This window comes from Ambystoma mexicanum, chromosome 7p, assembly GCF_040938575.1.
Source record: "Ambystoma mexicanum isolate Mex_15411 chromosome 7p, UKY_AmexF1_1, whole genome shotgun sequence".
Lineage (NCBI taxonomy): Eukaryota > Metazoa > Chordata > Amphibia > Caudata > Ambystomatidae > Ambystoma > Ambystoma mexicanum.
In genome coordinates this window covers 737,888,419-737,911,281 of record NC_090939.1, presented here as the reverse complement: position 1 = coordinate 737,911,281, position 22,863 = coordinate 737,888,419, and the positions used below count along the sequence as shown (strand labels likewise).

At 48.4% G+C, this 22,863-nt stretch overlaps 1 protein-coding gene across 7 annotated transcripts in view; it reads left to right on the top strand.

Moving 5' to 3' along the window:
* The window catches only part of SCML2 (Scm polycomb group protein like 2), a 1,699,115-nt gene that overhangs the window by 887,974 nt on the left and 788,278 nt on the right, over positions 1 to 22,863 (top strand). For all 7 annotated transcript variants that reach the window (XM_069636837.1, XM_069636835.1, XM_069636832.1 and 4 more), the window contains one exon: positions 6,661 to 6,902. In XM_069636837.1, the coding sequence (XP_069492938.1) occupies positions 6,661 to 6,902 (242 nt within the window). The remainder of the gene's footprint in view (positions 1 to 6,660; positions 6,903 to 22,863) is intronic.

Genomic DNA, 22,863 nt, shown 5'->3' with positions numbered 1-22,863 from the left:
GACAGTAGTCAGTCCCAGGGTATGGAGTATATGTTGGTGGGTTGCTAGGACACCCCCGGGTTACGGCAGGGAGGGTGCTGTGTAACCCACATAAGAAACACATGAGACCCTATGGAGTAAAAGACACAATAGCCCATAAAACACATGGAAAGTTAAAGGAACACCTCAAATCATGTCTAAGGGTGGGAGCAAAAAGAATCTCACTCTTAGCAGGGGAGAAAAAAATAAACCCCAAAAATCCAGTAAAGCTGCTGGGGGACTCACTAGGTTTGGGAAATTAGCCTTTACAGAGAATTCTCCCTAACATGCTCCTACTTCAAAATTCCTTTGATAACACAATTCATAAAAGGTCTCATAAATGTGTTTCCTCGTCACCCATTTCAAGTACCGATTTGGGATCTAAATTTGGTATTACAATTCTTAATGTGTGCCCCTTTTGAGCCTATGCACATGTGTCCATTAAGATTATTAACATGGAAAACAGCATTTTTAGTTGCTCTAACATCAGAAAGAAGAGTGAGCGAATTGCAGGCACTATCTTCTGGGCCACCCTATACTGTGTTCCATAAGGACAGAGTTGTGTTGAAGGTTAAACCATCATTTTTACCGAAGGTAATATCTGATTTTCATTTAAATCAGAAAATTGTTTTACCCTCATTCTATTCTCCACCTCCTCCTTCTAAGGAGGAAGAAAGACAACACAGACTGGACCCAAAAAGGGCTTTAAGCTTTTACATCTCTAGGCTTTCTAGACTTAGAGTGGACAACCAGTTTATCGGCTACACTGGAAGAAAGCTGGGTCAATCAGTAACAAAACAAGCAATTTTGCACTGGATCGTGCTTTGCATTTCAGAATGCTACAGACTAGCACAAAAAGACCCACCTGAAGGGTTAAGAGCTCATTCCACCAGAGGCATCGCCTCTTCTACAGCCCTTCAAAGAAGTGTCCCTATAAGGTCCATTTGCAAAGCAGCAACTTGGTCTTTGCTTCACACCTTCTCAAAATTCTATAACCTGGGTGCTTACCAGTCTAGGGAGCTGACTTTTGGAAAAGCAGTGCTTTACTCTGCCATCTAAGGGTATTTAAAAAGTAAATAAAAAGAAAACATTCTGACCCTTCCTCAAGAGAAGCTATGCAAAAATACTGCTTTGGGAGCCTATGTAAGATGAGGAATACGTTGGAGGACACAATCCATTCGAAGAACAAGTTACTTCTTACCTGGTAATGTTCTTTTGATTGGATGTTCCTCCAACGTATTTCTCATCGCCCTCCCAACCTACCCCTCTGTAGATTTTTTCCGGGTTATTGCCATCTCAAATCTTGCAAGGCTGATGCCTGTATGCCGGCACAATATACACAATACAAGATCACAGACACAAAAGGGGGGAAAAACAGAACTGAGGCCAACGGGCGCCGCGCGTGCTACTTATACACCCGATGACTCGACGACATCGACGCACAGCACCCTCTGCGGAAAAATTTCCAAAGAGCAGCAAAGCTGGATGGAATACATCTAAAATGAGGAATACGTTGGAGGAACATCCAATCGAAAGAACGTTACCAGGTAAGAAGTAACTTGTTCTTCTGAAGCCACCTGGAGCAAAAAAAACTGTTAATAAGGATAAATTCACGATGGCCTCTACTATTTATAAAGCAGCTATCCTTAACACAAAAAGGGAGATCTACAATGTCAGAATACATAATGCCAAATCTGGCACTAAAGAGAGCTTTTTTCCATAGTAAGGGATTTGGAGACAATGGCACCGCCTACAGAAGCTTGCATCAAAGACGTGACCTGGTGCTCCAATATTCAGAAAGCCCTTGCTGACAAAATTGCCCTAATGCAAGCCAAAAACCTCATCACTGGTTTAAAACCCTCAAGGTGGCAGGGAGATGCATGCCCAGCGTCAGTTATCAAGGAAGGAGCAAAAGATCTGGCTCCTTTTTATCACTGCCTTGATTTAACGCTTCTTTCGAAAGTTGCAGTCCCTAACAACCTCAAAGAAGCCTGGGTTATGCCTTTACTAAAAAAAAAACTACTCTAGATCCAAATGTACCCACTAATTATAGACCCATTACAACAGTTTGATTCCTCCTAAACATTTTTTACATAGAGCAGCTTATCTGTAAATAATAAACACTGGAGGACTACAATCTCTTGGGCCTGCGGCAATTCGGTTTCAGACCCAGGCACGGCACAGAAACAACCCTCCTGGATTTGAAAATTCAGATGGTTGAAGCCAAAGACAAAGGCAACCTGGCCATTCTTTTACTGCTGGACCTCTCAGCAGCGTTTGACCTGGTTGACCATCAGATCCTCACTAAACATCTGACCACTGCTGCATCATTCTCACCAAATGCAGCCAGTTGGATCCATTCCTTCTCTCAAACAGAACAAGTAGGGTCTTTGCACCTTCAGCGTCTTCAGATCCAATACCAATGTGGAGTTCCATAGGGCTCACGTGTATCTCCTACATAGTACAACATCTTCACAAAGATCCTCTTTGATCCTCTTGATAACTTGAGTGTCACCTAAACAAACTATACGGACGACACTCAGGTCCTCATTAGCTCGCTGGTTGCTATGAAGAAGGCTCAAAAATGCTAAATGACATGTACCTCGAAATCCAGGCTTGAATGGCTACACATCCTTTGCTTAAATGACGATAAAACAGAGCTTCTTATCATTGGCTCTATCACTCGTCTAAACAAACACGACGCACAATACAAAAATGTCAACATCAATGGAAACATCATTAAAGTGGCTAACAAAGTCAAAACTTTAGGCGTCTATCTAGACTCTGCGCTTTCCCTCAAAAAACAAGTTAACAATACAGCTTCAACTACAGCTTACACTAACAAACTGATCAATTCCTGCAAACGATTCTTGTCCACTAACAGCTGCCTTAAGCTGGCTAGGGCATTGATCTGATCCAAACTGGACTATTGTAACACTTTAATCTTAGGCTCTTCTGAACGCAACTTGAACAAATTACAAGTTCTTCAGAACAATGCCCTCAGATCCGTTATCAATATTCCAGGTTCATCTCACATCTCCGCCTTCAGACGGGACGTGCAATGGCTCCCAGTGCGCGACAGGATTACGCTGCGCACTTTAGTCCTCGCACATAAATGTCTATCAAACACCGCTCCTAAATACTTGGCTGACAAATTCAGCACGAACCAACCATCTAGACCTACACGATCTTGCTACTCTCATTGTCTTAACATCCCCAAGTACAAACTGTAAACAGCAGGTGTACCCAGCTTTCCAGTGCTAGCTGCCAAATGTTGGAACTCTTTACCCACTGCCATCAGGGATGAACCCTCTTTTCGGACCTTCAGAGCTAAAGTGAAAACATGGCTCTTTGCCCAGCTTCACTAAAAACCTCTCACCCACTGAAATCACCATTGATCTCTGAGAAATGCTCTGATTTTGTTACAGCCTTGCTATACTCTGAGTCGGGTATGCTGTTTAACCTGTTACCTCTGTTAACCATTCTATTTCCTTTTAATTGGTACGTTGACTAACATGTAACTTGTATCATTGATGACGATTTGTTGCCCTGCTTGTAAACCTTGCCCACAAACTTGTCAAACTGTTTTATGTATGTACTGTAACATGTTCCTAAGCTCAAGCACCCATATCCCTTAGGGTTAGGTGCACTTTACAAATAATAAACTAAACTAAAGAAAACCTCCAAGAGTCAGTTCCAAGCACAATCCAAAATGACTACTAGTTCCATAGCTGAGGGTGCCCAGCCTACCTGAGCCACCTGAGGTCTTTGTGCAGGGCGATTCGACTACCGGCCTGTGAGCTGAAGGCTCAGAATCATCTCCGAGGTTGACGCTCTTGCCTCAGGGCCTGGGGGCCCTTCCATGTTGAGTCAGCACGTGGCCTGCGTGCCCTCCCTCCCAGGGCGTGGCACTAGACCCAAAGATGGTGGACAAGCACACAGCAGATCTTGCGAGGCTGGTGACCATCTTGAATTCAGATTCAGGGCCTCTCCCCGGTCCTTCTAACAGAGTGCGCCCTGCAAGAAGGTTTCAGTCCCCTTCCCTCAGGAAGCAGCAGCGGACCCTATCGTACAGGCGCATGGTCTCTGCAGGGTAACCTCTATCCCTCACATCCTTACGACTACATGGCCCAAACTCCTAGATACTTCGATTAGGAAAGGAGGCCCAGCGCATTTGAGGGCCGTGCCCCTCGTGATCTGGCGGCTTGCGAGGGTCCCTTATTTGTGCACTTCCTCCTCCTCCTCACTCGCTCCCCACAGAAGACACTGCTCCTCAAGGGCATCATCAAGGGGGTGATTCCACAGGTCGTGCCTCCTGTGCCTCTGCCTCTGGGCCGGCCTCCTGTTCCTCTAGTGTTGCCACTGCCATAGCCCGTTCCTCCCCGGTGCAGACCCTGACGGTACTTGAGAGCCATCCTCCTCTCCCTGTACCACCAATGCCTCCCCCACAGTCACTTATCGATCCACAGCTACCTTCGAGTCTGGATCTGCCAGGACCCATGCTCCCCCACCCCCTTCCCCCCCCCATCTGGATAAAGGGATGGGTCGGACAACGATGGTGATGACGCACAGGACGATTAGCCTTTGGCATCAGTGAAGGCGTTTCTTGACCGTATTCAGGGCCTTGCAGAGTTCTTGCGGGGGGTCCCTCAGCCAGAGCAGGCCCCCTCAGGAGTCGGGGTGTTGGTGGACGTGCTGGCCCGGCGTGTAAGAAGCTGCAATCTTCAGTGGTCGCGGCGGCGGCAGCTTCCTTATATTCTAAACCATCATCTTCGTCGTCCTCCTGCAGGGGCCGCCTCCAGTTGTCTTTCTAAAGAGCACAATGCTCTTCAGTCTTTTGGCAGGCGTTGCTTCCTCAACTCCCTGCTTCATTTGCGGCAGGCCAATGCAGACCACCACCTAGCCATGGCAAATCAGAAGCTGTGGCGAGAGATCAGGGGAGTTCCTGCCTGACCTCCCTCTGGAGAGACAGGCCGCCTTCAAGGCCTTTTTGGCAGAGGCACAGGCAGTTGCGCAGGACCTCATGGAGTCTTTGGTCTCCCACATCGACATAGCCAGCAGAGGGCTGTGCCTGGGTGTCGAAATGAGGCGGACGTTGTGGATGCATGCCACTAAATTCTCCTCTGATGTGCAAGAGAGGATCCTGGATCTTCCGTTTGAGGGGTTAGATCTTTTTCATACATCCACTGATGACGAGCTGACGAAAAAGACCTCTAGGCAGGCTGCTAAGTCCTTGGCCATCCTGACTAAACCAGGGCAGAAGTCCTTCCCTCAGTCCCAGGGCAGGACCGACTTCAAACCCCACACTTTCAGCAGCTTCAAGGGGTTTCAGGAGCTGTGGTGCACGGAGGCCAGACAAGTCCCCCAGCAACCCTTGGAGGAAACAGCAGAGGACATTTTGTGTTTTTTTAAAAATGTATTTATTTATTTTTTCTCAACTCCCCCCTCCTCAGCTCCTGCCTCAGAGCCAAAAAGCTATGATGTAACGGCCAGGACAGCTGGAAGCGTTGTTTCAAGAGTCCTTGGATCCTTTCTATAGTCTCCATGGGCTTCAGTCTTCCTCATCCTTTGCCTCTACCTTCCTCTCCTCCCCAACCCTTTTACGGGAGTTAAAACAGGTAAGGGCTTCTAAATCAATAACCCCACCGAGTGAACTAAGTATAAGCAGCCATTTTGACAGTTAACACACTGACAGAAAATTCCACCCTCTGTGTTGCCTCTCTTGAGAGGCTTCTCTTGTTTACATTAAGCCATGCAATTACAGTAAAGGAAAGCGACACTTTGTTGCGTTGCTCTCTCTCACACATGTCTTAAATCACAAACCAACCCACTTACCTGACAGAGCTCCTGTTGGACCCAACTGTCAAAACACATCTGTGATTGGTTCCCTTATATTTCAGTCACCGGAGTGTTTACCTAAATGACATCATCTTAAGCAGAACAACACTAGTTGCTATTGCCTAGATAGGTATCTAAAATGTACTCTTTATTGTTAGTCTGTTTTTCATTCATGAAACTTGGTTACCTAATCAAGGACAAAGTGCAGTCTTGTATATGTGAGTTGTTTGTTTAAATACATAGGCCCTCATTACAACACTGGCGCTAAACCATGGCGTTATTAGCACCATGGTTGGTGCCGGTGTGGTAACGGGTCCGTCATGGTTCCATGGGTAATTACCGCCCCATTCCAAGGTTGGCGGGGCGGTAATTCCCCATTGAAGCATGGCTCTTTCCCATTCCCATTTTTGCCCCATAGGGCTCTATGGGAATGGGGAAGGCGCTAAGTACGGTACCGCAAATTGCGGTACCGTACTTAGAACCAAGGTCCCTTTGCGGGTCCCTACTTTAAAGGCTGGTGTAGACCAGCCATTAAGGTCGGGTCCCACAAAGGGACCTCGTATTCAGGCGCTAATGGGTTAACGGCGCCACAGCGATTTACAGTGCCGTTAACCCATTAGCGCCAGGGTCGTAATGAGGCCCATAGAGAGTAAACCCATTTTAACGGCAGGAACCCATTGTTTGTTTTCAGCTATGGCAACTGAATTAGAAGTGCCGTTTTCAGCTAGTTTTACAGGAGCATTCAGTTTAAATGCAGGTTTTCCACTTGAGATTTTCTCAACATCACTTTTGTTTCTTTTTTAGTTTCATTGTCGAAGAGCTTATCAAGTACACCAGTGTCTCCTGCCAAACCGATCCGTAGTTCAATGCAGTCACCACCAAAGCCTGCTTTAGTTCATGTTCAGCGGGTGAAGAAGCGAAGTCGTGGTAGACCACCTGGCCCATCAACAGCTGCACGGAAGGGGCGGCCTCCGAAAAATATATCTCTGGCAAAAAATCACTCTTATGTTGAAACAAGAAAACCAGGCTTAAAACCAGGAAGGAAGGCATGTAAAGAATGCATGTTTAAATTTCTTTATTGCCTCTTTGATGATTGATCAAGGAATTGTATTTCTTATGTATATTTTCTAGTGACAAATGGGCCTAAAGGCATATGATGAGCATGTATTAGCTATCATAGCCTTTAGGAAGATTGAGTATAAAAGTCGGCAAAAGGAGCAATGCAAAACCCATTGCCATTGTTAAAAGAAGTTATTGCATTATCACTGAACACATGGTAGTCACTGAACACACACCAAGGTTGCTCAGCTGTCAGTGTACCATTTACTCCCCAAGATCTCCACGACTACACAAAGCTGGCTGTTAACTTGCACAATGTCTTTCCAGTGACCCTTGATCTAGTAGTTGGCATGTCGGCTTGAAGTCACTTCTGTGCCCCATGTGAAAACCTTGTATACATTTTCTGTGCTGCCTTTTCAAAATTGAGTCTTGTGACGCACATGTTAGAATTTCACGTGTTAATCTAAAGCTTTTGGACATGTATTTCAACCTTTGTCCAAGATTGAAAATCCCTTATTTTTTTTTTCTTGTTGTTGCCTTGAATGTGACCATATGCAATTTGTGTTCCTCTGTGTGGGAAGGTGTATTATCTGCTTCTTTTAGATGTGATCATAAAGTGCTTAACCACAGAAAACAAAACTTTTCTGCATTGCCTTATCCCCTTTCCCCTGCTGTTTTCCAAAAGCTTCACATCACATCTCTAATTTGTGACAAAATGAACTAGATCATATTTCTGTTATATACAGCCAACCTATAGTCATGATTACAATACTCATAGCGGCAACTTTGAATGTGCAATTTGCGAGCAGATTGTGTAATTTGCTCTCTGAAATATATTCATTGCAAACTGAAATAAATATGTGCAGCTTTTTCTTTCAACATGTGTAACCTACTCAAAAATGTAAACTGTGATTTAAACCGTGACCATGGTCCAAGGATGTTTTTCAAACGTTGAACATAATCGAAGGTCTTTAAAAAAAGAAATGCTTCGCTCAAGAATTAATGCACTGTTTGGTGAGCACCTGTATGCATGGTACTATATGTAAAGGTGTCACATGTGTCTTGTGCGTACAGGTTGAAGGCTAAACTGAGTATGACGAGATGAAGAGGGAAGCTTCCCAAGTGTCATCTCATCTTTATTTTCGAGTGCACAACCCCCCATAAATGTTCAATAAAGAGATGCAAAATTCAATACAATTGTAAGAATGCCAAAAAATTGGATTTGATTCAAGATGACCCCCCCACCCTTGTTTTAGCAGCATTGCATAAATACCACCCAAGTGCACAACAACTGAATCTGTGTGCATCAATAAAAGAGAAGAGCTGATAGATAACTCATAAAATTAATTCCTCTTAAAATCAGGAAGATCGTACACTCCCCTTATAAACTTAGAAAATGGACAAAAGACCATTCAAGGAACCACATCTTCTGCCAACCACGGGTCACATTTGTACCCACACAACTCTTTCCCTTTGTTCCATTTACTGGCTCTGCTCTTTAATAGTAAGATATTTACTCTAATTGGCGCTATCAAAGAGCAAACCTACCTTTGTGACTGTAAGGGTGTCAGACAAGGAAGCTGACAAAGGTTGCATGATGGTGGTTATAGACTTATATTTTTGCATAAAAAGTCCTTCACTATCCCTTACTTCTGAGAGGGTTATCCCAGCCTCAAACCTAATACAAAAAGGGTCTGTCAGAATGTCAGTCGAATCAAACTCCACCATCCTGTGTCGCAACCTACTTCTATCCCTCACTATACAACTAAAGGATAATCTAACAAAGTTCATTCTCCAACAGAATATCTCCTTTCTCCTGCTCAGATAGTGTTTAAAAGAATTTTTTCTTGCAACAATAATGCCATGGGGAGTGACTCCCTTACCCTGGCTTACAGGTTTCATACATCCTCCATCAAATTCCACATCCAGAAGAATGGCTCCCTTCTCCTGGTATTATTTGGAACAGTTAACAAGTCCAGGGGGGAATGACTCCCTTCCTTCGGTGTCTGTAGCAGAATTCCCAGTTCGGGACCAGGAGGATGACCCATTTCTCCTAGTATTACTTGCCACAGTTCACAACAGCGCCAGGGCGAAATGACTCCCTTCTCTTGGTGTCTAGAAAGTTATTTCTCACTATCTTCAGCTTGATGTACACGTTGCCACTCTGGTTTGTTGTTGGCAACGTCACAAATCCTTCTTTGTGAATCACTGCGCTTAGTGTCACCACGCAATGAGGACGTTCTCCTTGCTTGCTCAGTTCCCTTTTGTTAGGAGTCCCAGACCATTCTCTGGTGATCAATGGGCTGCTCACTGCCAGGACGTTCTTCTTGTATGCTTAGTTTACAATCGGTAGGGTCTCCGACCCGTTTCTAGTGATCAGTGGGCTTATTGTCGCCACTCCGAGGAAACTTTACTTGGATGCTTGCTTTGTACTGGTTAGGGTCTTGGACCCATATCTGTTGGACAGTGGACTTATTGGCGCTACTGCAACAAGGAAGCTCTCCTCGGATGCTGGGTATACAAGTGTTAAGAGTCCCTGACCTGGCTGTCTTCCACCCCGGTTTACCTCCGTCCCTGTGTCACCTCCCATTACCTTCTGAGAGATCTTGGCATGCCGCTGTGACTTCCTGGGACTGGGGTTATTTTCTTAGATGCACCGGGCTCCTCTCTCCAGTTTCCACAGCACTGCAGTGGCTCCACGCTCTGGTATGCTGCTAGGCTCTCCTCTCCTGCTTCGCATTTGGGTCCTTGTCAGCTGGAACCATGGAGACATCTTCTGTGCTTCGACAGCGCCCTCCGTTCTTCTCCAACTCTGGTCTGCCCACAGCGTTTGAAACTCCAGCTGGTTTCCACATCCGCGGCTGGGTTTGACAGGTTTGTTAGTCCATCGTCTATACTTATACAACGTTGCCAGACCCACCCTGGCTGATTGTAAGAGTGCTTTGTCTCTGTTGATAACGTAATGCTCATGCCTCCACGGGGCCACCTTGTACCCATACTAGCACAGTCAATGACCCTCAGGTCTCCTGTGCTCTTCTACATCGTAGTACTTTTGGCTCTGGCTAGATCTCCTGTGTTCCAACAATACATAGGTTTGCTTTCAATAAAATCTGAACAGTGGGGAGGGCTAGGGAATGTTGGGGAGTGACAGCATTCAATGGGCTATACCTCAGGTGTTCGTCCTTGTTCCCAGTGGTGGAGTTGTCACTACTTACCCCCCCCCCCCAATACCCCTGAGGTCCTTCACATTAAACTCCCCTTATGGGGGACTATTGGGTAGCGGCCACACCACCTTAGCCCCATGGGGAAAGGGTTCCCCCTTAGGGAGAAGTGACGACCCCTTGTGAATAGTCAGTGACCCAGCAAAAATAAGGCTTTCGACACCTGGTCCAGTTCAGATTAGCATGGATTCTCACCCTCCGCTTAGCTAGCTCAAGGTCTTCTCTCCGTCAATTACAGATTTCAAACTAAGAGCTCTTAAGTCTATTTTTCCAGTTAGTGTTCATACAGCATGGAATTTCATACCATGCTCCTAACCCAAGGCGTGTTAGCTGCTTTTCATGTGATCTAGCCATTGGATCTAATTTGACACTTCAAGTTTGCATACATCATCGATAATGATTTTGTGTTAGCACAGCCTTAGCGTTTGTCGAAATTGTGACCCATTACAGTAGTGGTTGGCTTCAATGCGGACAACTCATTATGCTAGTAGCTTGTGCTTGCCAGAAATTCAATTATGATCAACAAGTTAAACTGTACACACAGTGCATAATCAAGTGTTTTGTTTGTTGATTTATTTTAATTTGCTTTCTTCTGATCACAGCGGACACATGTTTCGAGAGTCTTTCTCAAGGCATTTGCAGCAAATGGTAATTTCCCATTGAACATTAGATCATGCTCGTCTAAGACTGGATATTAGACTGGTGTCCTAGAATCTTCTTTAGTAGCTCTAAATGCTTGTATTCTTAAATGTGACAGTCATCAGTGCTATCTCTTCTTTGACATGTGTTTCGACCGTCTTTCTCAAGACTGCTAATTGGACAGTATTTATATGACATTAGGTGTACCAAAGTATGTTACAGTAACATTTGAATATATAAAACATTATAAATACATACCAGGGTCATGGTTTGGGGACAGGCAAATAAAACAAACAAAAACATAGGAAAAACTAATATTAAAACAATGTTTTTGAATCAAAAAATGTGATGCCTAGTTATCTTACTTGACACAGGTAATTCCTGTTCAAATCTTGTCTGATTGAAATAGCAGTAGTATACAATTGTATGTGAGCTCCAATATGGTTGAGGTGAAGCACCCAAAATCACTGCATGTTGGACGGCCACACATTGGTAGCACATTGCCATGAATGATACACCCATGCATTGTGCCAAACTCGCACTGGTGAAGTGTAAAAAAAAGTCAGTTTGGTGTTCAACAGTGTCTATTGTCTCTCTGATGAATATAACTTATTACAGAGATAATGCCCATAAATGGCTTTGTGTATCTATTGAAACATGATTATTTAAACTCACCATTTGCAGCAAATTGTAATTTCCTATGAATCCAATAATGTAAGCGTGGTATTGTCAGTCCTTTACACTCTTAAATACAACCATTTGAATTGATAAAGTAGTTCTGCAGGCACTTAAAGGGATGGTCTAGTAAAATTTTTTATTTAAAAAATAGATAGGCCACATAAAAAAATATATACTAGCATCCTCCGTTTTTAAACTTCCTATGTAAAATTTTGAGCTATTCAAGCTCAAAATTCGAAAAAGCAAGCACAGGGGCGCCACCATTTTGTGAAATGGAGGCCCTCCTGTGCTGGCTTTTGCTTTTGCGGCACTAATGAAGGAAAAGCCAGCCAGCTGTAGTAAACAAAGGCTACCGCTGGGTGGCTTTCCCTTCATTAGTGCCGGGACTCGGAGGACACGGACCGGAGACGAGAGCAGGAAAGCTGCAGCTGAACCTCGGTAAGTGCTATTTATTTTTTTTACAAAAAATAAGTACTAGCTGCGGTTTTTTTTCTACGTTTTCCGGGCTGGAGGAGCCCGGAAAACTTAGAAATAAAACTGCAGCTTTAAAAACGTTGTATTTATGTTTGCGGTCGCTTTTGAAGCGACCGCAAACATAAATACAACGTTATTGTGTTGGAAAACGCTGCGGTTTTAAAACCGCAGCGTTTTCCAACACAACCGCGTTGTCTGCCTGAATCTGCTTTTCCATTTGGGGCTCTCGGGCTCCCCACGGGGAGCCTGAGAGCCCCAAATGGGAAATCAGCTGCAGGTAGAAACACTACGCGGCATGTAAACATAACCGCGTGTGTTTCTGCCTGCTGTGGCTTTCACTTTGGGTCTCCGGTGCTCCCCTGGGAGCACCGGAGACCCAAAGTGATAGCCACAGCAGGCAGAAACACACGCGGTTGTGTTGGAAAACGCTGCGGTTTTAAAACCGCAGCGTTTTCCAACACAATAACGTTGTATTTATGTTTGCGGTCGCTTCAAAAGCGACCGCAAACATAAATACGTTTTTAAAGCTGCGGTTTTATTTCTAAGTTTTCCGGGCTCCTCCAGCCCGGAAAACTTAGAAAAAAAAACGCAGCTAGTGCTTATTTTTTTGTAAAAAAAATATATAGCACTTACCGAGATTCAGCTGCAGCTTTCCTGCTCTGGTCTCCGGTCCGCGTCCTCCGAGTCCCGGCACTAATGAAGGGAAAGCCACCCAGCGGTAGCCTTTGTTTACTACAGCTGGCTGGCTTTTCCTTCATTAGTGCCGCAAAAGCAAAAGCCAGCACAGGAGGGCCTCCATTTCACAAAATGGCGGCGCCCCTGTGCTTGCTTTTTCGAATTTTGAGCTTGAATAGCTCAAAATTTTACATGGGAAGTTTTAAAACGGAGGATGCTAGTATATTTTTTTTTATGGTGCCTATCTATTTTTTAAATAACATTTTTTACTAGACCATCCCTTTAAGTATTGAACATTAGATAATGCTTGTCTAAGACTGGATATTCATTTGACTGTCCTAGAATCTTCTTTAGTAGCTGTGGGAATTACCAAGATACTTAATTGGGGATTCTATTTACAACTTTATACACTTACAGAGAAATTATTATAATGAGCTTACCTTTAAATACTTACGTATTCTTAAATGTTGTGAAACAGTCATCCGTGTTCTCTTCTCATCCTGCAAAAATCAGGAAGGACACATCGAAATAAATAATTATGACCACAATGCTTTAGATCGCCCAATGAATTCATTAATTAAGCTGTGTCCCCATTATAATTAATCTGCTTCTCCAGCATGGGGTCTGGCATGGATTCACATGCTCATGAATATTCCCCGTCATCAGGCTGGGAATCCTCAGTAAAGAGAAAAACAGTTTCAGTTTCGTTTCTGAACCGTCTTTCTACTAGTAACCAATCACTGGTCTCTGGGTCATACTGCCCCCAGCCAATGACTGCCCTCTATCCAAGCCCCTCCTCTGGCAGCCATCTTCAGATTTTTACGGCACGTTTAAGTGTTGGGAGTCCTCGTGCTGTAGCTCTTGAGCTTTTACTGCGTTTTGCGAATTTTCAAAGAGTTCATCTCATTTTTCGGTCAATCGAGCCTCAAGCTCCACCGTTTCTACTTCTGATCAATGGGGACCCGTTTCGGATTTTTCTACGCCCTTCAAGCGCAAAATTTTCATCGAGTTTCACTTCCCAGAGGCCTCCGGAATATCTTGAGGTCTACCCCGCATGGACATGGTCCAGGAAAAAGGCAACACGATGCCCGGACCCAAGCTCTTCAGGAGCTGCCCTGGATGTGGACTGCAGAATGTCTTCAAGGAGGACGAACATTCTCGATGTCTCTACTGCCTTCATGAAGGCCAAACGCACATGGAGAAGGACTGTGCGTTTTGCAAGAACATCTCCGAGCGACGATGAGGGATCATCGTACCCGCCTCGCCAACTGGCTGGAGGGGGAAGAGCCCAGCAGCGGGTGAGAAAAAGAAGTCCGAGTGGTCTTCTAAGTCCTTTGAGACCGCTCCGGCGACAGGGGCTGAACAAAAAGTTAAACACTGCAAGTCCGCAGGCACCGGGAGCGCCGAACGGTCGGGCTCCTCGGCTGCCAGGCAGGGCGCAATTTCACCAACGCCATTAACAACGAGCCAATGCTCTGGTTCGGGGAAGAGAAAAGCGGAGAACCCGAGTAAGGTTTGGGAGAAGTCCCGATCGATCCCGACGACAGCCGAGGGGGAGCGCGGCGGTGACCCTCCCCCCAAGGTGAAGGCCTCAAGCGTATCCAAGGTCGTGAAGGCCTTGATTCACCCGAATAATACCTCTATGGAGGGAGTCGTGGCGGCCCTGGCGAAGCCTGTGGAGGCTACCCCAGTGGAGGCGACCTCGGGCCTAGAATTTCCCTGCCACTGCAGAGGGAATCCTCTTTTCATCCCATTGGTAAGACCCCTGTGAAAACCCCGGTGGGAAAAGAGGAGGGAGGCCCGGTGGCCATCACGGACACGAATACAGCCTCTGAAGAGGAACTGGCTGGAGTCGTGAAGATCCTGAACAAGAAGTTCGAGGCGGTCTGGTCCCACAGGAAGGATCCCGAAGAGGTGGAAAGCGACGGCGGTGGCGACGAGGAACATGTGAAGGATTCCACTCCCCAACTGTCACGCCCGTCGCAGCCAGTCCCTGGGCCACAAGACAACTCAGGGGTGATCTTGATGGCGATCCAGGCCTTGTGTACGGAGATAAGGACAAGGTTGTCCTTACCACCAACGGACGACCCAGTGGAGCCTGGACCGTCGGAAAGCCCTCCAAACAAGCGGTGGAGAATTCATCCACCCCGTCCTTTCCAGCCTTCTCGGCCTGCACATCCTTCTTCCCAGTCTCCTGAGCCGAAGGGTGATACAGGAACAGAGACAGCCACGACGAGGACGGATGACGACGACGGTGGTGACGACAGGATCCACCTTCGATCAGCACCTGCTCGGGATTCCCCGCCCAACGAAGTTGGCTCCTTCCACGCCATGATCGCCAGGGCATCTGAGCTCTTCCAGCTCTGCCCAGTGGAAGAGAAGAAGGAAGGTTTCCTCTATCAACGACGGGAGGCCAAAACAAAGACGGGCATCTCAGTCCCGTTACTCGACGACATCTGGGACGAGGGGCTGTTGCTCCTGAAGAACCCATCCACTGCCCCTGCCAAGAAAGTCCGGTACGAGAAGAAGTACTGGGCTCCGGATTCCGCCCCCATGTGCCTTAGGGCACAGCCTACCCCGGACTCGGTGGTCTCTGCGGTGGCCAAGAAGAAAGCGGCAGGGGCGACGGTGTCAACTTCGACATCTCCACTGGATGCCATGGGACGACGGGTCATCTCATCGGTCGCGACTACCATTAAAGCAGCCAACGCCCTCGCGATTGTGGCCCGCTACGACAGGGAGCTATGGTTTAAGATTGCTCCCCTACTGGATTTCCACCCAGACGACAAGAGAGCGGAGGCCCTGGAGAATCCTACAGGAGGGAGAGGTGGCGTCGGACCACGCCAGAACGGTGGCCACGGACATTGCCGACACCGGCTTCCGCCAGATGGGCAACAGCGTTTGCCTTCGCCGGCGCGGTTGGCTCAAGGCAAACTCTTTCCGTCAAGACGTGCAGACCAGGGTCCTGGACATGCCCTTCGACGGGAACAACCCGTTTGGCAAGGCAGTGGATGAGTTGCTGCAAGCCATCAAAGCCGACACGGAGACGGCTCGTGCCTTAGGCATTCTTCAGCAACGACGGCCGCCCTTTCGGGGCTCCGGAGGCAAGCAAGGTGCCTCCATGGAATTCGGTGACAGCTCCTCGACGTACCGCCAAGTGTCCTGCTCCTCGTTGCAGGAGGCCTACAGGGGACGCGGCAAACAAGGAGGATCTCGTCGCCAAGGAGGCCAGGGCGGCAAGGCCGCCGCCAAGCAGGATTGAACCGGCCGTAGTGTCGGGCCCCCAACTGAGCACCCCGTTGGGAAGCCGGCTGGCGAACTTCGTCAGCGTGTGGGAGTCCATCTCCACTGACCGTTGGGTGCTGGATGTCCTGGCCCCCGGGCACACACTGGAATTTCTAAGAAAGTGTCCCCGTATTCCACCTGTGGCCAGAAAGGAAAACCACAGGAGCCATCAAACTCGTCCCAAATAGGCTACGGAGCTCCGGAGGATACTTGCGATACTTCCTCGTAAGGAAAAAGACCGGCGGTTGGCAACCCATCCTGGACCTTCGTCGTCTAAACAAGTACATCAGGTCCCAGAAGTTCCGGATGGTCACCCTCCAGCACGTGCTGGGACAACTGGAGGAAGGCGACTACCTATCGTCTCTGGACTTGGAGGACTCCTACTTTCACATCCCCATCTCGAAAAAACATAAGTTTCTGCGATTCGTAGTCCAAGGACGGCATTACCAGTTCAAGGCCCTTCCTTTCGAACTGCAGTCGGCTCCCAGGGTGTTCACCAAGTGCCTAGCACCAGTGGCGGCGTGGCTGCGCCTACAGGGGATCCACGTCTACCCATACCTGGACGACTGGCTCATCCGGGCAGAGTCAAGGGAACTCACTGTCGAAAACACAAGGAAGACTGTCCAACTGCTCACGGATCTGGGATTTTCAATCAACTTCACAAAATCCCACCTGGCACCGTCGCAAGTCACCCCGTTCCTGGGAGCCAAGCTCAACACAGTGGCGCGACTAGCATCTCCGTCGGAGGAAAGGACGAAGGCTATCCTAGGCAAGGTGCAACAGCTGTCGACCATGGACGTGGCCAAGGTGAGGTCCATCAAGTCCCTGCTCGCCATGATGTTGTCCTGCATTTACCTCGTGTGCCTTTGCGGACTAAGGATGCGACCAATGCAGGAGTTCCTCGACGCCTGTTGGATGCAAGCGACGGGCAACTTCGAAGACAGGATCTCACTCAACGAGACCTTTTGACAAGCGATCCGGTGGTGGGGCACCTGCGCGCATCTGACGGCGGGTATGGACTTCCAGACCCCAGCCCATCAGGAGACGGTGACGACGGACGCCTCCCTGGAGGAATGGGGGACTCACTCAGGAGATCTCCACGCAAGAGGCCTTTGGTACACGTCCTGGAGCTCCGAGCCGTGTTCTGGGCCCTCAGGTCGTTCCTTCCGTCCCTCAAGGGCAAGGTGGTGAGGATCTTCACTGACAACAACACGACAATGTTTTACATCTGGAAGCAGGGAGGCACCAGATCCCCAGCCCTATCCAAGGTGGCCCAGGATCTGTGGCATTGGGCTGTCGCCCAAGGGTTGTTTCTGGTACCCTTCCACCTGGCAGGAATAAAGAACACCATCGCCGACGCACTCAGCAGGGAGCTGCGCTCGTGCCACAAGTGGGAATTGACAGGATCAAGTGGACCTTCTCTTCCGACGATGGGGCAATCCCCAGATCGACCTGTTCGCGACGGCGGCGAACACCACGTGCCAGAGGTTCGCCAGCAGGTTTCCCTAGCCGGGGAGCATGGGCGATGCCTTCTCGTTCCCCTGGGACGGCCTGTTCCTGTATGCGTTCCCTCCGTTGCCATTGGTGCTGCGACTCATCAACCAACTCAGATCGTCCTGGTGCAAGCTGAGCCTTGTCGCACTAGCATGGCCGAGACAGATCTAGTTTCTGGACATGTCAGCGTCCCCCCCCCCCCCCCCCCCGACCCCTCCCCAGTCAAACTGCCAACGGACGCGGATCTCATCAAAGGATGGGGAGCCATCCTCCACCACAATCTGGCGTCGCTGAACTTGCAGGCCTGGCTCCTGAAGCACTAGAGTTTGGAGGGTACGATATCCCGGTGGACTGCAAGGAGGTGCTTGCGAAGGCCAGGGCGCCCTCGACCCTCAAGTGTTACGGACAAAAGTGGAAGAGGTTCTCTGTCTGGTGCCGTGCACAGAATATTAACCCTCTGCGGATTGCGGCCCCTCGGGTGCTGCCGTACCTACTGTCGCTGGCCAAGACGGGGCTGGCTCACGCCTCCATCAAGATCCATCTAGTGGCGATTTCCCGCTACTCCAGGACCCCGGGGCGATCATCTCTCTGGTCCCATCGCCTGGTGAAGGAGTTTATGAAGGGACTGTTCCGGTCATTCCCGCCGGTGAAGGCTCTGGACCCGGCATGGGAGCTCAACGTGGTGCTGTTACGCTCATGGGGGCCACCATTGGAGCCTCTGCATTCGGCACAGTTGAAATTCCTGTCGTGGAAGATAGCGTTTCTTGTGGCTATCGCCTCCACATGACGAGTGGGAGAGATCCAGGCCCTCTCCTGTAAACCTCACGATATGAGGGTGGTGCTGAGGACGGACCCCACCTTCATGTCCAAGGTGCCGTCGGACTTCCATCTCAACGAGCCCTTGGTGTTACCAGTTTTCTTCCAGTCACCTTTGTCGCCGGCTGAGAGGACTTTGCACTCGCTGGATGTGGCTAGAGCGCTAAAGTTCTACGTGGACCGCACGAAGAGTTTTCGGATGACATCACAGCCGTTTGTGAACTTTGGACCTGTGAACCAAGGGAAGGCCCTCTCGAAGGCTTCCATTTCCAGATGGATCACCGGCTGCATCATGCACTGTCACTGGTTGGCAAACCAACTGTTGCCCGGCCGTCCGAGAGCCCATTCAACCAGAACGATCGCTGCTACCATGGCGTTCCTGTCTGGTGTGCCCCTGCTCGACATCTGCAGGGCTGCTACGTGGAGGTCGACGCACATCTTCACGAGATTTTACTGCGTCAACCGGGATTCCAGGGAGGAGTGCAGAGTCGGCCAGGCAGTGCTGCGCAACCTGTTCGCTTAAGGTGAGCCTGGTGAGGATGCTTAATGTTGAGTTGTTGTATTACTTAATGTTGAGCCTTGCCACCTCCCGTGGTTGTGCATGTGTGTACTGCTATGTATTCTTATATTCAGGAGCATGTGAATCCATGCCAGTCCCCATGATGGAGAAGGAACAAGTTACTTAGCTGTAACTGTTGTTCCCCAGCATGGGTCTGGCATGGATACACATGCAAACCCTCCCTCCTACCCCTCTGCGGCTCTTCACTGGGTCCTACTGCCACTTTACGTGCTACCAAATCTGAAGATGGCTGCCAGAGGAGGGGCTTAGGTAGAGGGCAGTCATTGGCTGGCGGCAGTATGACCCAGAGATCAGTGATTGGTTACTAGTAGAAAGACAGTTCAGAAACGAAACTGATTTTTTTCTTTACCGAGGATTTCCAGCCTGACGGGGAATATTCATGAGCATGTGAATCCATGCCAGACCCATGCTGGAGAACAACAGTTACAGGTAAGTAACATGTTCCTTTCATTTGATACCGATCACCAGCGATCAGTCTTTCGTCCCATTCTCTCGACACAATCTTTTCAGGTCCATGACACACATTTTCAGCGCAGATGGTGAATACTGTGGTGATGTGGACCCCATTTGTTGAGGCCTTGCTCCATTTCCTTGGTTAATTTGAACCCGAGAAGCAAGCAAGTAAAGGCCGGTAAGAGGAGACCCCTTTTTTCTCTCCTTTCACCACTCGCTGGAGGGTTTGGTTGTTCAGGCAGTCACAGTCTCCACCAGGGTGGCTTCATCCACGTCCAACTTACCAACTGACAGGAAGGGCAAGAAAGTGGTTGCCCTTGCGAAGATTTTTTCCTCTGGGGGCATGGCTTTGAAAGCTACTAATGTCTCCTGTGGCTTCGCAAAATATTAATTTGGACTATGTAAAGCAGTGGAGCATGCAGCCCAGTTTGTTCTTTAAAGCGGGGGCGGCTCCATCCTCAAAGCCGCTTTGTTTTTTTTTTTTTCTCTGACATCTCGCTGGTTGGAGATGGCTGTCCAAGCATTGGGCCAGTGGCAGGAGATTACCTCCGATGCCAGACGCTGGAGCTCGTGCAGTGGGGTTATTGTCTGCCCTTCTTAAGAAAATATCGGAGCAGACCCCCCACCATCTCCTTGCTAGCCGGAACAGGAGTTTAAGGGATAACTGTGAGCCCCATTGTTGAAACGTGCTGTGGAAGAGGTACCGCCTGAGCAGAGAGGGTTGGGGCTGGTATTCCTGCTATTTCCTGGTACCCAAGAAGAGAGGACGACTCCATCCCCTTTTGGACCTCAGGGCCTTGAACAAGTTCCTGAGGAAAGACAAATTCAGGATGTTGACGTTGAGAGAGATTCTCCATGCTCTCGAGTTACAGAACTGGCTGGTGTCCATAGATCTTCAGGGCACTTACTTCCATGTGCTGATACATCAAAAGCACAGATGCCTTTGTGCTGCGGTGCGTTCTAAATAAATTGGGGACAAGCGCTATCAGTTCAAGGTGCTCCCCTTTTGGGTTGACCACCACACCAAGGGTCTTCATCATGCTCATGGCGGTGGTTGCGGTTCACCTCATGCGATCCGGTGCCCACGTATTCCTGTACTTGGACGACTGGCTGATCCAAGGGAGGTCGGCAGAGCAGGTCTTGACCCATCTCGAGGAGACTTGCTCACTACTCCAGAGGCGGGGCTTCTCCCTGAACTTGCAGAAGTCCCACACAACACCAATTTCAGAGGCTCCATTTTATCTGGCGGCCCTGGACGCTCTGGCAGGGTAAGCCTTTCCGCCCGTGGAGAGAGTAGCCAGCAGTGCACAGATGGTATGCCAGAATCACACCACCTTACCATCGGCTTCCGTCCTCCGCCTCTTAGGCCCCATGTCCTCCTGTATTTTTCTAGGGCCAGAAGCCAGGCTGCAAATGAGATTATTACAATGATATGGCATTTATAACGTGTTTCAAGGCGCGACGAGGCAAGGGAGGGGAACAGAGGGAAGACTGAGACAACGATGTTACTAGGCCAAGTGACATTGAGATCGCGTAAGTAAGGGATGGAGGAGGGAAGGGAAAAGTGCGAGGGGAAGAGGAGAGGGGGAAGTGCAGTGCATAGGATAAACAGTAAATAATAAAAACAAGAGAATAAAGAATAAAATAATGGCTCCTGCGAGGTCAGTGGTCCCAGTACCTCCGAACCCTGAAGGATATCCTCAGAGTGTTGAGGTCCGTGGTCAATGACCTTTCTTGGCCGGCCAGCAGCAGCAACTTGCTAGCCTTTATGGCCTCCAGTTCAAGCGGCCACGGCTGCGTCCATTAAAGGGTTAGGGCGCTCAATACGGGGACCTGCGAGTGAGCAGCCTTTGGTCAGCAATGGAAGCCAGGCTGGAGTTACGAGCTGCCAGGTTAGCCCTGAAAGCGTTTGCTCCTTCTCTGAAAGGGAACCATGTCCTGATCTTGGCAGACAATACAGTGGCCATGCACTACCTGAACAAGCAGGATGGTGTGCGCTCCCATGCCCTCTGCAGAGAGGCGATGCAGCTTTGGTTCTGGCTGTTGGAGAACCAGATCTCGGTCTCTGCAGTTCATCTGGCGGGGACAGAGAAAAGTTTGGCGGATGCTCTGAGCAGGCAGAACATGGTCAAACATGAGTGGTAAGTGTGCCACGAAATCCTTGGGGAGGTCTTCTCTTTGAGGTACCCCAGAGGTGGATCTGTTTGCCACAGAGTCCAACAGGAGTCCAGCAGGAAGTGCAAACCATATTGCTCGAGGGAATTCCCAGCGAACACCATGCATTTCTGGTGGACTTTACTTTTCCCCTCCACTACGCCTTCCCTCCAATTCTCATCATTCCATGGGTTCTCAGGAGGTTGTCCACGTATTGTCTTTGTCAGCTGTTCGTCCACTCCCTTCTGCAACACTAATGGCACCTGGGGGGAGCATGGAGTCAGGCTATCAGTGACCGGGCACGCCTTGCACCATGTCTTCCATCCCAATTCTAACAGCTTCGGTTGCCCTTTTAGCTCCGATTTGGGCAGCCATATCAGTTCTTTCAGGAAGAAAGGTATACATTCAGACCACAGCAGTCTGGACTCTGCTGTTGTGTCTTCAGTTAGCCACTTGGCCACAAACTGCAGTTGCCCAGCTAGATGGTATATCTTAAAGTTAGGCAATCTTATGCCCCCTTTCTCATACACGTTCTGTAACTTCCATAAGGCAATCCTATTTCTGGTATTGTGCCAGATAAAGCCTTTACACAAACTCTGTAGTTTATTAAAGAAGCACTTAGGTACTATATATGGGATTTGCACAAAGAAGTGCAATAGCCTGGGCAATATAACCATTTTCAACAATGCCACCCTTCCCATCATAGCCAGGGGAAGCTTAGCCCAAAATGTCATGTTACTGCTTTCTCTGTGTTATGTTTGTGTTCATCTTCTATCTCATGGTAAATATAAATCCTTAGGTATCTGAATGTTCTAGTCTCTCAGGGTATTTTTAGAACTGGAAGGTTATTTTGCGTAATTCCTTTGTATCTCCCTAAAGGAAATATACACAACTTCTTGGGGTTGACCGATATTCCAGAGAATGACGCAAATCGGTCCATTACTTCCAGGATGTATTGCAGGTTTTCTTCTGGATACCTCAGATACAGTAGCATGTTGTCTGCGTACAGTGATATCAGATACAGTCCCTCTTAGTGTAAACCCCTATTCTCCAGCATGGGGTCTGGCATGGATTCACATGCTCATGAATATTCCCCGTCGTCAGGCTGGGAATCCTCGGTAAAGAAAAAACCAGTATCAGTTTCGTTTCTGATCTGTCTTTCGTAGTAATAACCAATCACTGGTCTCTGCGTCATACTGACCACAGCCAATGACTGCCCTCTACCTAAGCACCGCCTCTGGCAGCCATCTTCAGATTTTTACCGCACGTTCATGTGTTGGGATCCTCGTGCTATTGCTCTCGAGCGTTAGTGCTATTTTTTTTCACGTTTTTTCTCAAAAACTTCATTTTTTCGGTCTAAAGAGCCTCAAGCTCCACCGACTCTCCATCCGATCAACGGGGACCCGTGTCGGATTCGTCTGCGCCCCTCAAGGGTGAAGATTTCGTCGAGCTACGCTTTTGGAAGACTCCAGAAGTTTC